Raw genomic sequence first — 15,569 nt, forward strand, 5'->3', positions numbered from 1 at the left:
AGAAGTAGCAAAATCTAGTTCTCGAGAACATTTCTGTATTAAGTTGAACAAATCTCTTTATGGATTGAAACAATCTGGGCGTATGCGGCATAACCGTCTAAGTGAGTATTTGTTAAAAGAAGGTTATAAGAATGATCCTATCAGTCCATGTATTTCTATAAAGAAATTTGGATCAAGATTTGTTATAATTGCGGTGTATGTTGATGATGTGAGTATCATTGGAACTCCTGAAGAGATTTAACTGACTGTTAATTATTTAAAGAAAGAGTTCGAAATGAAAGATCTTGGAAAGACAAAATTTTGCTTGGGGTTACAATTAGAGCACCTAGAGAATGGAATCCTTGTGCATCAATCAACATACATAGAAAATGTTCTTAAAAGATTTTCTATGGATATAGCACATCCATTGAGCATCCCTATGGTTGCAAGATCACTTGAAGTAGAGAAAGATCCATTCCGACCTCGGGAAAATGATGAAGAAATCCTTGGTCCTGAAGTACCATATCTTAGTGCAATTGGAGCACTAATGTACCTTGCAAGTCATACACGACCCGACATATCATTTTCAGTTAATCTATTAGCAAGGTTTAGTTCATGTTCAACCCGGAGGCATTGGAATGGGATTAAACATTTACTTCGTTATCTTCAAGGTACGAAGGATATGGGTTTATTTTTCTCAAAGTTGTCCAAAGAAAATTTGATTGGTTTCTCATAATGGTCGATCGCAAACTGGATATGTGTTCACATATGGTGATACTGTCACATTGGCATTCCATGAAAGAAACCATTGCAGATACTTCTTCCAATCAATTCACGAGGCTAGTCGTGAATGTGTATGGTTAAGGTCGATAATTCAACACATAAAAGAAGTTTGTGGTTTATCATCTGGGAAAGAGGTACCGACAACTTTATATGAGGATAATGCAGCTTGTATTGCTCAACTTAAGGAATGATATATCAAAGGTGACAGAACTAAGCACATCTTACCCAAATTTTTCTTCACTCGTGATCTCCAGAAGAATGGAGATATAAATGTATTGCAGATTTGTTCAAGTGAAAATTTAGCAGACTTATTCACTAAGGCTCTTCCAACCGCAACATTTAAAAAGTTAGTTTTGAAGGAGTTATGTCTTCGATAAGTGCAATTACTAGATATATCAAGGATCACTATTATGGAGATAATAAGTTCGTTCTTTTAGGGCGTCATCCTCTGTTGCTAGACTATGAGAGATGATCTTTGGACTACTCAAATAGTCCAAAGCCCTCTAGAATGGATCCTATGAGGTCACACACAAGGGTAATGGGTTAAGCAAGTAAGAGGCCCATTAATGGGCCTCATGAGCAATTAACTAATCATGAATTGGATTGGGCTAGCATAGTTAGATTGGAATTAGGTTTTGGGCTTTTGACATGGGCTCTTATTTAGAGATAAGATCTATAAATAAGATCCATGCCTAGGGTTTGCAGTAAGCAGTCATAATTCACACACTGTGAATTTTGACATCAAGGCAACCAATCCCAAAACCCCAATCCTCTCTCTAACTCACGGCTCCCTCTCCTCCCCTTTGGACTCACGGCCGGCCACCCCTTGGTAGCGCGTGTGGTGGTTCGTGGTGGTTGTTGGTTAGTATGTCGCTCTTCTCCGTAGAAGGTCAATTGAAGGTTTCAATTGCAACTAACTAGCATTAGTGGAGGTCTTAACTTGTGCCCGTGGACCAAGTAGAGGAATCACGCTTGAGGTTCTTTATCTCCCCATGTTCTTGCTCGATCGCACGTGGAATCACGCTTCAAAGGTACAATTATGTGTTCTTTATGTGTTATGCAATGATCCTTGGTTTAGGTACTTGATTGAATATGATGCATGTTATTTCCACTACGTAGTACCTATAAACCCCTACAAGTTTATCGTATTGGATTGCGTCGTCTCAAAGATCTTCAGTGATATAATAATGAGGGGGAGTAATTGCGCACTGCACTCTTTTTCCCTTATCCATGGTTTTTTTCCATAGGATTTTTCCTGGAAAGGTTTTTAATGAGGCAGCATATATGCGCATTAATTATATAAATATATTTTAGATGATGCCCATCAAAGGGGGAGTGTTATAAAATTATATTCAATGTGGATGTTCATTATCATTTCTAACTCCCAATCATTATGCCACCCATTGTAACCCCTTATGTAATTATCTCTATTGTAACGCTCACTTCAATGGAATCTTAAAGAAGATACAATATAATTACCATCTACATCTCTATCTAATCTTCTCCCTTCCCCTTATTTTATAATATTTCTTCGTTTTTTAGTTGCAACTCTTTAGTTTTTACTCACTCTTTTGTACTTTTTAGATTAGAAAGAAAAAATAAATAGATGTGATAGGAGAGAACATGGAAGTGTGTGTCTGTGAGGCAGATTACATCCAAGAAGGAATCAAGTTTATTAGAAGATAACTAGCGTTTTGGCCCGTGTAATGCACAAGTTATTTGTAAGTACACAATAAAAAAAATTTATTTTGTCACAAAAAAAAAAAAAAAAAAATTTATTTTATGTTATGATTTATTGGAAAATGAATAGTTTATAAAAAAAAGAAGAATGGTTGAAAATTGAATGTAATTGTAGAAGACAATAATTTGGGGGAAACTGAACCAAACAACATTTATACTTGTATTAAATTAAAATTATTGCTTTTTTCTTAAAATATGAGAAAGGGGATTAAAAAAGAAAGGTTAAATGAGGTGACATGTGGCATTGGTAAAAAGTGAAATGTACATGTGGCATGCCGAGGATTATGGTTTGTGTTTTTAAATACTAATAAAGTATTGACATAGATAATTACAATCTTTTTTTTTATCTTAAATACACCGCCTAAAGCTCATTGTTAGATTTATTTATTTTTAGATTTTTTTTTCTGTAAATTTCTTCCAAGATTCTCTATGTAAACTTTCTCTCTCTAAAACCTCAATGCTTGCCTAAGAAAACGAACTTTGATACATAGTGGTGTGCCAAAAGTCAAATTTCCTAAATCATTTTTCGTGATCCACCCCTTTTTTTTGGACAAAGTGAAAAAAGGAGATAAGCCCCAACCGACTCGAGACAACAAGAAACACAAGGAGAGAGTTTAACTCTGTTAACCATACTAACACAACAACTATATCAACGAGCGAGGGTGCAACTTTCAAGACCTACTAAACAATACAACTATAGGAATTTGATTATTTAGGGTAGAAGTTCAATAATTATCGTAGTTCTTCAGGCTACACTATTTTTGGTGAGGCACAATTATAGGAAATTTTGTCTAAAAATAACCTAAAGATAGGGTCATTTGTGAACAACTACCCATTTTTTTTTATTTGTTTAAAACTACCCGAAAGTTACAAAACGTTTGGGTAGTACTACCCATTAACGTTTTCCGTCCAATTAAGGCGTTATTGGGCCCATTTTTTCACTTTTCCCACTTAATTACTCCCCTAATTACCTTCTCTCTCCTCCCTAATTAACTTCCCCTCAATTTTTACTCAAAAAATTCAAAAGAACAACTCAATCAATTGAACACAAATTCTCAATTATTTATGTAATGTTTCACACTTTCCTTTTAATTCATTGTTTGTCGTGTTTGTTAACAAGTTTTAATTGCACGCAATTAACATAATTAGGGTGTAAATTAGTGAATCGGATTATGGTTTATGGTTTCAAAAAATTGGGGGTTTTGTTTTTTAGGGTTTAGGGGTTCAATTGAGTTCTAGGTTTCGATTATTTTGACTTTGAGATTAAATTCAATTGCATTTTAATTAGGGAGGAGAGAGAATGTAATTAGGGGAGTTTATTAAGTGGGAAACATTATTTTTTTTACTAAAAACGCTAATGGGTAGTGCTACCCAAACATTTTGTAACTTCCGGGTAGCTCTTAACAAATTAAAAATAAAAAAATAATAAAAAAAAAAACAAGTAGTTGTTCATAAATGACCCTATCTTTAGGGTAGTTCTACAAAATTTCTAACAATTACATCTCTACAACATGAAAAAAAAAAATCAATTAATGATGGAATTAAGGGGCTATACAAGCACTTATTTTGAAAATTAAAAGGTTTCAAAGTAAGCAACTTCATTCTTTACCCTATTTTGAAATAGCACCTTATATACACTTTTTCAATCACTCTTTTTCAGTTTATTTACCTTTTCATTTATTACTATATTTTACACTTTCTTTAAATTATTAAGATCAAATAAATACAAAGGTACTACTAATCAATTTACAAATTTGATCTATCAATCATGGCACTTGAATTTACTCGGTGTTGTGGCAGTGATTGGTAGCCAATGACCACGACAAATACTATGCAAACAGAGGGAAAAGAAAATCTTCATTATACAGTTAATGCACCATGCATAGTCAGACTATGAATTCCATTCACTTACAAAGAAGTTGCAAAGGTAAATTTACAAATGGCAGATCAAATTTTTTGAATTCACAAAATCATATAAACTAACGCTTTGTTTGGATAGCAAAGAAGAAAGGAAAAGAAAAAGAGGGAAAATGGAGGAAGGGAAGGGAAAGAAAGGGAGGGGGAGGTGAGCTCCATTTTCCCTCCAAATCTCTCCAATTTCGGAGAGATTATGCTTATTAAAGAGAGAGGGAAAATGAATCCCTCCCTATCCTTCCCCTTCCTTCCCTTAATCTTTTACCCAAAAAGAGAATTTATCTCCCTCCCTTTCTCTTCTCGTCTTTTTCTTTCATTTCTTCCTATCCAAACAAAATGTAAATGCGTTTAATAGATAAAAATTTATTTATTATTTAAGAATAAGATGCTCTTAGTTGCACCAAAAATACTAATTTTGAAACAAAAATATGGAAGAATAAAAAGAATGCTTTAATGCACATTACGAGTCAGCAACCCTTCGAAAATTGTATAGAGGTCTTTATTGTCGGGACCAAAAATCTCATCAGCTTTCCGAAGTGTTTCCTACAATAACATAATACCCACGAGATGGGTTAAATATGCAAATTAGAACATACACCCAATCACACATATACATATAACCACAGTAGTTTTGATATTTTCTTGTAATTAAGCACAAAAGGGACAACAAAATCACATAATATTATACGGACTAATAAAAGCACAAAACAATATTAGCACATTTTTTACAAACAAAAGCACATTGAAGTGTTTCCTACAACAACATAATACCCACTAGATATTGTGAAAGGTATACAAACAAATGAAGCTGAACTAAACAGAAAATAAATCCAAAAAGAAAAGGGCTTTAAGTAAATTAACAAAGCAAATAATAAACCTAACAAGCATTCAGTTATTCCTGATTTACTCTGCTTCCCAAACCCAATCTTATTCCGCCCTCACCTTCGCCCAGCCCTCTTCCACCAACAAAACCATCATAATCACTTAATCAGTGTCTCTCTTAAGAATTGCCTTTTCAGCCGGCGAAGCTAACCTTTTTTCAACTATCTTACACATTTCTTCTATGGCTCCTCTCCTCTTCCATCATTGAAGAAACCTAAGGATGGCGAGAGTCAAGGAACAAACCTCGAAAACCTCGCTGGTTCCTGAATTTTCTCTCCCAGTTTGTATTTCTCTCCCTCCTTTATACACATATCCAAAACATACATAATGAAGGGAAAGAGGAGTAAAGGAAGAGATTTATACAGTCCTATGGATCCGTCATTGGCTTAATCAATGATGTTAATGCAAACATTGTTGGCTAAAACTGGTGGTAATTTCAGCAACACTACTGGTTTTTAAGTCGGATTTCAATTATATGTTTTCCATTCTATATTGAAACAAGCTTCTGTTATTTTTCTACCCAAAAATGAAGGCATGAAGAAGCAAAGGGGGTTAAGGAAGATTTCACGGTTAAAAGAGAATGAGAAGGGAGAAATTGGAACAGCTTAAGCACAGTGAGAATATTGATATCAAACTTGTTAGATACAATTTCAGTATATGTTATTTCTTACGAAATTTAAATCCATCAGCGAAAGAGTAGAGATAAATCACGTACTTCTTTTGTTTGCTTGTGTGAATTCAGCTCCTTCACATTTGCTAAAAATGCACCAAATTGCTCATAAGAGAGACGGCTCCTGAGAATAACAAATCAAGGGTCAGATGACCAACTCCGCCTTTTATGTCAGAACTGAGTGGACCAGTTACCAGACCACTGAAACAAAGTTCTTAGAACTTCTACAGAAATGCATCAGCATAGATCAAGGTAAAACAATTCAGAAATGAGATCTTCATAAGGGGAACGTTAAACAATTGATCACTGTTTAGCAAGATGAAATTATGAAGTAGCTTACAAAAAGAATAATATTATGTGCTGCATTTGTCAAAACAATAACTTATCCCTTAGTCACAAAGTCACAGTTTGATTAGGTAAATACAATTATGAACTTAAAGTGTGTTTCTGACAGGACACCATCAACGTGGTGCAAAGTATTGTGCAACTATAAAATCATGTTCAAAATATCGGAAAAACTGAAACAACTCCAGGGTAAGTGGTTAGACAAACATTTTGAGAAAGATATTGATATATTTCAATGATGAAGTCCTACAAGAGAGAAGCTACAATAAACATAGTCAGTATATGAGTATATCAATCCCAAAGCCCAAGCCTTTTTTCCTATAATATTCTTGTATCCTCGCAGAACTGAGAATTCAATTGAACCCCAATGCCAGAAAGAAGAAAATGAGAATTTTCTAAACACATCCTTTAAGGGAAAACAAGCTGTATTTTCTTAAAACTATGTTTCAAACATTGCAATAAGAATCAATAGCACCTTTTAAAGTCTTGAGGTTTTTTTCATAGAAGACACTGGTATTCTACATAGATACTAAAATATAGACCAGCAAGACTATGATAACAGAATGATGCGAACATATAAACAAGCTTTGCACGCAGACGGTAGCTGACTTGGAAAGCTTCACAAAGCGAATACCTGACTTGGCGGAAGAACTCTTTCCCGTCAACTCGAGGTCTCCCTGAAACATGAAAGATGATTATAGCAACCAGAGTATCACAGACGGTAGCTGGTGTACATATTTAAAAAAATATATTAAAAAAAAAAAAAAATGCCACCATCCTCCATAGTGGCATTTTATTTTTGGATGTGTAAAATTAATGTGTCGATATTCATATGAAATATGTTATACTCTTGGTATTATCATTGTTCCTTAAAATGGTTTTCCAAATGTCTCGACAGTGTCAACACTTTTAAGGAGATAATGGCTTGCTCAGAACAGTCCTACACAATTTGTGGCCTCTAATTTATTCAGTCTCTATAAATTTTGTGGGAAAACAACTACTACAAACAAGTAATGAATAAATAGTAACTAGTTCTTTGAAGGTATAAACTCACCGCTTGTCGATTCAGAACCTGAAAAAGAACTATGGGTGCTTGAAGGCAAAGAATCAAGCATGCCTCTGGTTGTTGAAAATGAAACAGAATGTCGCCTTGGTGATGCTGGCTTAGATGTTCTGGATGGTGACATGGATGCAGATATAGGAGGAGAACCAGGAGGAGTAAGGCGAGGAGTGTTAGTTTGTGATGCTAACAAGAGACCTGGTGATATCCGAGGTCTTAAAACTGCAATGACAATCAAACGATAATTAATTATGTCACAAGCTCCAGCTTATCAATCGTTCTTAAATAACTGCAAGTGCTTAATGGAAAGATTACAACCACAAAGTAGACAAAGCAGCACATGATGTGCACAAATGCACGTATAAGCAAACACTACCAGGAACTCACCATCTGCTTCACGATCCTCCAGAGATGAGTTTCCACGTTCTAAAGTTTCAGTGTCTGTAGAAGAATAAGCTGATGGAGGTACTGGATCATCATCTGATTTAGAACAAAAGCATTTAAACCACATCAGAGACCCTGATCGAAATGGATGAGATTAATTCTCTCTTGATAGTTATTCTTTTTTCTATTTTACAATATACGTAGTAAATCTTTTTTATAGAATCCATATGAACATATCATTATAGATAACTTGAACAGGCCATTCCTCCACCATGATCAATAATGAACCAGTCCACAACAATTACACAAATTATTATATTCAAAAGGTATATCTTTGCAAAAAGTTTCAATTAACGAGTTCCAGACAGACTAAATTACATTAAACCCAAATAAAGCAGCACTCTTTGGCAGAAAAATGTATTAGAGCTTATTAAGGAACAATTTGAACATTCCTCATAGTATATATATATATAAATTGAGTGAGTATTAAGTGAGAGTCCAACATTTGGTCATCCTTGTTATTACTTGTTAATCCCCGGTTTGAAAAAACTTAAAACTTCACAAATTTATGATCTGCCATCCCAAATATGGTTCCAGGTCAACTTTGGGTTGCAACTTGCACGTATGCTCACCATTTAGATTCCAAGAAACAGCACCATAAGGTATTATTATGATTTAATATAATGTTAGAAATCAAAATAGAAGATGCCAATAATCAGGACATTTCCTATTAATTGTTGTTAAGGAGAGCCAGACCATTATGACACCAATCTAAGACATAGAGAAATGACAGGGTATACAACCTCCACTTTGAGACTGAGCAGAAACAGTTGTAGACGTAGGAGCTTCCTTAGCGGCTTTCTCTTGCAATACTGCCTGTCAAAAATGCAGGCAATGGTCATTGGTCGACAAATAACAAGATCATTACTAGTAAATTGCTTCAAGATAATGCACTTACAGAACTTCCATCATCTTCTTGAAGTGACTTCATGAGTGTCTTTCTGAACACCTCCAACTGTTAACACAAGAAGTCGTACAAAATTAATGATGAACTAAATGGTGCTGTTAACACTAACTGTGGAAAATTTTCACAAATATTCATATTTTGATCTTACCATGCCTTAGGATACTAAACAATATGTTCCTACTTAAACCCATCTACTACAAAAATAATCTTTAATAAGGAGAGTTGGTCAATAAACATCATTCCATAATTCATGTGTGGATCCTAAAACTGCACTTAATTACAGAATATAGGTAAATGAACAAACTAACAAGAAAAATAATCAAAACACAGTACAAGCATATTTGCATAAGGATAAAGCTCACAGAAGACAGGAAAGATTAATCATCACTACACAGCAGCAGTAAAAGGAATAAGTCAATTACTAACTAAAACAGCAAATATGAACACCCAAATCATTAAACACTGACGATCTTATCACAGAATTTTATTTGTACCCCATGCAATGTTTATGACTCTCACAGAAAAAAGATTCTTCCCACAACACAAGGACTACACATGCTAGGAAAAGCAATGGAAGGATGCTCTGTCAAATAAAGCTAATAACTGTGAACAAATAAGTCCCTTTCCGAACAACGCAAAACTTGATTTGGTTGGTTGGGGATTCACCTCGTAACCTTAAGGCCATGATGACGTCAAATCCTCCCAATTGTCCCCCCTCACTTCCAAGTGTCTGGGATACAAAAACTAGACTAAGAAATTGTGAAGATGTCTTTATATTATTTTTTTTAATTTTTTTTTTTGGCAATTTAAATAAGATATAAAGTCCAAAAGACAGAAAAAGAACACCAGACCACCAGTACAACAAAGCCACAGGAAGCAAAGAAAGGTCAGCTCAAACCTTCTAGGCAGGACTAAGCTAGCACCAAACAAACCAAGCTAGATTCAAATAAGCTGTTTCTGGACAGCATTAGCTCTACAAGCTACTGTATGTGCTATTCTACGAAATAAAGTAGCAGTTTCTTCACAATTGCTGAAAACTCTTCTTGTTTCTTTGCAACCACACTTGCTATAACATGTGTATATCTCCATACTATTATACTACTGTTCATAGCCCACTCTAGCTCATCTGCAAACCAAGCAGGAACTCATTGTAATCACAACATTTATAAAACCTGGCTCCAAATAGCAGTAGCATAGGGACAAAGAAAGAATAAGTGTTCAGCAGACTTTGAGCCCATACCGCAGAGATCACAACTGTTAACAACAACCAAATTCATATCTATTAATGCGCTCATAAGAGCAAAGGCATTGGTTTCCCAAGCCAATGGTGGTCATCAAATATTTAATACGTATCTATCTCTTTCATCTCATTTATGCCCAATTCTCATACCCACCTATGCCCATATACTCTCATTGGTTGCCCACTACTTTGCCCTAGTTATAAATATTTTCTAAATTATACTTGTACTAAATAACAAAAAAGAATATAGAAATTAAATACTATCAACCAGTTATAGCAGGACAAGTGGCGACATCTTATTCTTTGCCCACCCTTTGCCAAAGGTCATGGCCATGACTTGGTCATGGCATTTCTCCCTCCAAACTTGATAAAATTCCATTTTTAAAAAATTATTTTATCTTCTCTCTCCTCATGCCCACTACAAAAGGGCAACCATTGGGTATGCTCTAATAACCATCAAGGTGGTTTTGGATCAGTGGTTGAAGGCCCATGTGCAAACCTTGCTCCTTAAGACCTTATGCATTGACATGGGATCAAACCTTTGCCCTTACTTTTTTTGTTGTAAGTATTTGTTGCATTACTGGTGAAGTGGTGAGTTAGGCTTGGGCAGTAAACCAAATTCATTTCAAGGGGATTTGACTATTTGAGTTTACTTGTCATTTATTATTATTTATTACCTTGAAATTTCACTATATAACTCCATTCATATAAATATTTTTTTCAGCCAGCTCTATTCACTTGTTTACTTAGTCATTAGATTTACTTTCTCTATTGTTTCTCAAAAAAAAAAAAAAAAAAAAAAAAAAAAAAAAAAAAAAAAAAAAAAAAAAAAAAGATTTACTTTCTCTGTTCATTTTAACTTGACCTGTTTTTTTTAGCAAATTTATCAATGCAAAACTTTAACGACTAATAATTTGAATTCTCTTTAAGTAAAAAATTATAGAAATTATATATTATGATACGGAGTAATACTTATTGAGACGAATCTAACAAAATCTCACATGAATAAGCTTTTACTTACGTATAACTCATAAAAGATGGTCAAAGAAAGGATGGTGAATATTGTAAAAGTCAAAGCGGGTCAAGTAAAAAAGAACAAAGGAAGTATATAAAAATTTTAGTTGCAAATTTACACGAATGACAAACTGTCGCCCCCGAATTATGTTTGTAACTTGTAATATGACTAATTGTTTTGTTAAATACCTGCTTTATTTTTCATGTTTGTCAATGTACGGAGTATAAATCTAATCATCAATATATTTAACTTAATTTCTAAAAGTAAAAATTATAACCAATAGATATTGTAATTAGGAATTATTAAGACAATTTAAATAAAAATCTACTTGCTATCTATGTTCTAACTTATGTATAAATTACAAAAGGCGGTCAATGGTGAGTGTAAATAGTGCAAAAGTCAAATTATGTCAAATAAGAAACAACAAAGTACATTATTTTACACTCGAAAACTCCGAACCCATAACGAAAAATTCCTGTAACCGCCAATGCCTTAGACGCCATCTATAGAGCATCAATCAATCAATCAATCAATCAAAGCCTTAATCCCAAAAGTGGGGTTTTTAATTCATAATTAATAGATAGATAGTAAACTAATATATGTAGGGATTGGAAGGGGTCATTACGACATTCGCAATGTCACACACAAGACAATCAACCAACAATTTAATCCAATCGACCAAAATTTACACACAACTAAAATCACAAAACCAAATCAGCAACAATGCATTAGCAAAACAAGATTAACACAACCAATATCAGGAACAAATGATATTAATCAACACACAAGAATTTATACGTGGAAATCCCCTTCGATGTGAAGGATAAAAACTACGGGACCATTTGAGGAGTCCACCCTAACTTCTCTTATTGATTAATTGAGGGAAAAAGAATCTCAAATCAGTTTACAAAAGATTCACAACCCACCAACAACAACAAACAATAAGAGATCAAAGCTATAAAATGATAAGAGTAGAATTCACCCCAAAACAGTTCTAATCAATTCCGACGAAACCAGAGCTCAAAACAATGATCCAACCATCCAAGTGAAGCCCTTGATGTTAGGAATAAAATGTCCAAATCTAAGCACAATCCAACAGTGAAATTTTCGACAACAACCAGTTTGTAAATGTTATGCCGAAAAGTACGAAAAATGGAAGCTATTGAAACCCTCACTCTTTCTCTCTATTTTTTTGCCTGTGCTTCCTCTACTGCCTTCACATTCCCAAATTACTCTTATTACCTCAATGGTTAAAAGCACAAGCTTACTCAAAAAGCTACAACTTTAGTCCCAAAATTGGACTTACTCTAAACTAGTGAAATGCCATAAAATGGACCAAATAAATGGACCTAACAGAAAATACATTTTGCTACTAATTGGGAAGGACCCATAACAAATCCCGCCCTCCAACCGAACAAGGGGAAGACAAAAATGTTTCAATCATCACTTGGAGCTAAATCCCGGAAGCTTACCACAAATTTCAAGTTTGCTTCCGGGAACCATCTTTGTCAACAACTAAACATATCTGCACCATTCTTATTAGTGTGGACTTTTCAGTTTCATTTTGTTCCCATTGATGACATTTTACAACCTATGATATTGAACAGCACATGATACATAGAATTTTTGCTCAAGTTCATAGCACTTTGACTATTGCAAAGTACTACATATTCACTTTGCTTCAAACCCAACTCTTAAAGAAACACCAAAGCATCTCTTTACTTGCTTCGCAACATACTCTGCCTCGACAAGGTGACACACTTTTGTAACTTGGATTGTTAAGAAATGGCTCCCCTGAAAAAGTGAACACATAACCTGCTGTACACTTTCTGTTATCAAGATCACCAACCATGTCTATATCTATATAGCTTTCTAGAATAGGTGAGCCTTAACAAGATTGGATAAGTATATACTCACCAAATCAATAGCATACATCAAGAACCAACAAGAGAAGAATAAGGAATAGAAGACGCACTTGCTTTCTCTTTCTATGTTGTAATGTTGTAAGATAAACTCTCTTACTTAGCTTAAAGTGAGCTCCTAATGGTGTACTATCAGGCTTGGCATGCTTAATATTGAACCTTTCTAGCACCTGTTCAATATACTTCTCATGTGATATCCACAATTTTCTAGCTTTCCTATCACGAGCAATCTCCATGCCTAAGATTTGCTTCGCAAGACCCAAGTCTTGTTATGGGTCCAGCCTAATTGGTAGTAAAATGTATTTTCTTTTTGGTCCATTCATGTGATCCATTTTATGGCTGATACTTGTTTGGAGTAAGTCCAATATTAGGAATTAAGTTGTAGCTTCTTGAATAAGCTTGTACTTTTAACCCTTAAGGTAATAAAGGTAGTTAGAGTGTGAAGGCAACAAAGCAAACACACGCACAAAAGTAGAGAGAAAGAGTGAGGATTTCCAACACATCTTTCACTAAACTAGTTGTTGACTTGTTGCCGAAAATTCCACCATTAGATCATACTCAAATTTGGACATCTTATTGCAGACATAAAGAGTTTCATTTTGCATGGTTGGATCGTCGTTTTCAGCTCTGGTTTTGTCAAAATTGTCTCGACACAAAATTGTTATTATTAGGTGAATTCTATTCCTATCATTCTCTAATTTTGTTCTATCATTGTTTGTTGTTGTTGGTGGGTTGTGAATCCTTTATGAACTGATTTGGGATGCTTTTTCCCTCAATTAATCAATAAGATAAGTTAGGGTGGACTCCTTAAACAGTCTCCTAGTATTGTTAATGTTGTTTTGTACTTCATTTTTGCTGATTTGATTGTGTGATTTTGGTTGTGTGAGAATTTGGGTTTATTAGATTGAATTGTTGGTTGATTGTTTTGTGTGAGACATTATGGGTATTAGAGCCAGAGTTTAATTTGTCACATTATGGAGTCGAATAGTAGTTCGATAGTTAAATTCACATCAACTAATTATTCAATTTGGAGACCTATGATGGAAGACCTATTATATTGTAAAGACTTACATGAACCAATAAAAACAACCACAAAGACAAATGGTAGCACTATTAAACCAACAAAACTTGAAAGAATGAATGATAAAGATTGAGTGAAGTTAAAAAGGAAGAGTTTAGGGACTATTAGACAATGGTAGCATATTCAACCATGTGTCACAAGAGTCCGACCTATATGATGGAAATTGGAAGTACTTTATGAAAAAAAGACCGCCACATCTTAGTGACTTCTTGACTACTATGAAGATTGTTCTTGATAATGAGTTGCATGCTTTGTTCTTGTTGAGTTCTTTGCAACTTTGGTTGTGACTTTTAGTAACTCTACCCCAAAGGGTGTGAATGTGTGATATCTTTGGATGTGAACCAATAAAGTATGTTCAACGAAGAAATTGGAAGAAAGGAGATGGGAGTTGATAATTTACAAGCTAATAGAGGAAGAGGCAAAAGTAGGGGTCCTATAGGCCGTGATAACTCAGTAAGCAGGTCCCAAAGGCTCTAATAACTTCATTACAGGAAATCAAAGTTTCAGAGATTAGATTTCAAATGATGAACAAAAGTACAAAACGAATGGTCATGTATTTGAATTCCAAATAATGATTTATGTTGTCTTTAAAATTAAAACTAATTAGGAGTGGTTGTAAAACTAATGTGCTAGAACACTAAATTAGCAATATAATTAGTCCCTAAACATTTTTTTTATCTCAATAATTCCCCATTATTAAACCATTAATAATCAGGAATGTCCCCAATATTATGCACTTAGCTTAAAATCCAAACTCAAAAATTTCATAAACTCATAATTCAATTGAAATGCTTCTCTAGAAATTCCAAAATACTCTGTTAAACTACTTAACCGCTCAAAATCAATAAATTAAATTTTCTGAATTACAAAAAAAATATATATATAATTTAAAAATGATCATAGCACGTTACCTTGGAAACATCTCTTCGAAGCTTAGCAACAGTATTGGACAACGAACTATTCTCCTTCAACAAATTCTCCTAAACCATCAAATATACAAAGCAAATCACGAAACAAACTCGAAAATTAAATAACAGAATTTAACATCAGAGCAAATAATTGTCCCTTAAAAAAAAACCCAAAAAACTTTTAGAGGCGAATAGAGTAACACAAATTAGTTAAAAAAAAAACCGAAACAACATTTAGAGACGGTCAATAAATAAATAAATAAAACCTTTTCTTTTTCGGCACGCGAAAGACGGTCGATAGTTTCAGAAAGGGAGGCATCAAGAGACTCAATCTGAGATTGAAGGTCAGAGATGATAACATCCTTATCGGTGAGCTGAGAACGGAGAACAGACGCTTCTGATTCGAGGGCAGAGACACGTGTCGAAAGGGCAATGGAGGTGATCTTACGGGCAACATCAAGCTGAGCAAAAGGATCAGAAGGTAATGCCTGTAAAACTTCATCGGGAAGATCGAAGTCGTTAGTTGTTGATGAAGTTCCCATTTTTAATGGAAGGAATCCCTTCTTCTTTGTCTCCCCTCTTTTTCCGCGCTTACTTTATCTCATTTTTTTATTTTTTTTGGATTTTATTTTTGTTTTTTCAATTATTATTAAAGTGTTTTGGGGTATGTCTATTGTCT

At 34.3% G+C, this 15,569-nt stretch overlaps 1 protein-coding gene across 1 annotated transcript; it reads right to left on the reverse strand.

Moving 5' to 3' along the window:
* Positions 1-4,346: 4,346 nt before the first annotated feature.
* On the reverse strand, positions 4,347-15,544 carry LOC145607914 (uncharacterized protein At4g15545-like). Its single transcript, XM_081663511.1, has 9 exons — positions 15,157-15,544; positions 14,894-14,962; positions 8,716-8,772; positions 8,561-8,633; positions 7,761-7,853; positions 7,368-7,595; positions 6,948-6,990; positions 6,014-6,092; positions 4,347-4,959 (listed from the first exon to the last, which is right to left on the reverse strand). Exons 1-9 carry the CDS (start codon positions 15,430-15,432, stop codon positions 4,867-4,869), a joined length of 1,011 nt encoding a protein of 336 aa, XP_081519637.1. The 5' UTR covers positions 15,433-15,544; the 3' UTR covers positions 4,347-4,866.
* Between the last annotated feature and the right edge of the window lie 25 nt (positions 15,545-15,569).

Source organism: Chenopodium album, chromosome 23 (assembly GCF_948465745.1).
Source record: "Chenopodium album chromosome 23, dcCheAlbu1.1, whole genome shotgun sequence".
Lineage (NCBI taxonomy): Eukaryota > Viridiplantae > Streptophyta > Magnoliopsida > Caryophyllales > Amaranthaceae > Chenopodium > Chenopodium album.

Bases quoted from the DNA above. Each gene is read 5' to 3' on its own strand.
- LOC145607914 (XM_081663511.1), bottom strand. From the start codon at position 15,432: ATGGGAACTTCATCAACAACTAACGACTTCGATCTTCCCGATGAAGTT. The intron at 14,963-15,156 runs GTTTTATTTATT...TTGATGGTTTAG, and splicing joins CGCGTGCCGAAAAAGAAAAG to GAGAATTTGTTGAAGGAGAA. The intron at 6,093-6,947 runs GTATTCGCTTTG...TGTTATTCTCAG, and splicing joins GAGTTCTTCCGCCAAGTCAG to GAGCCGTCTCTCTTATGAGC.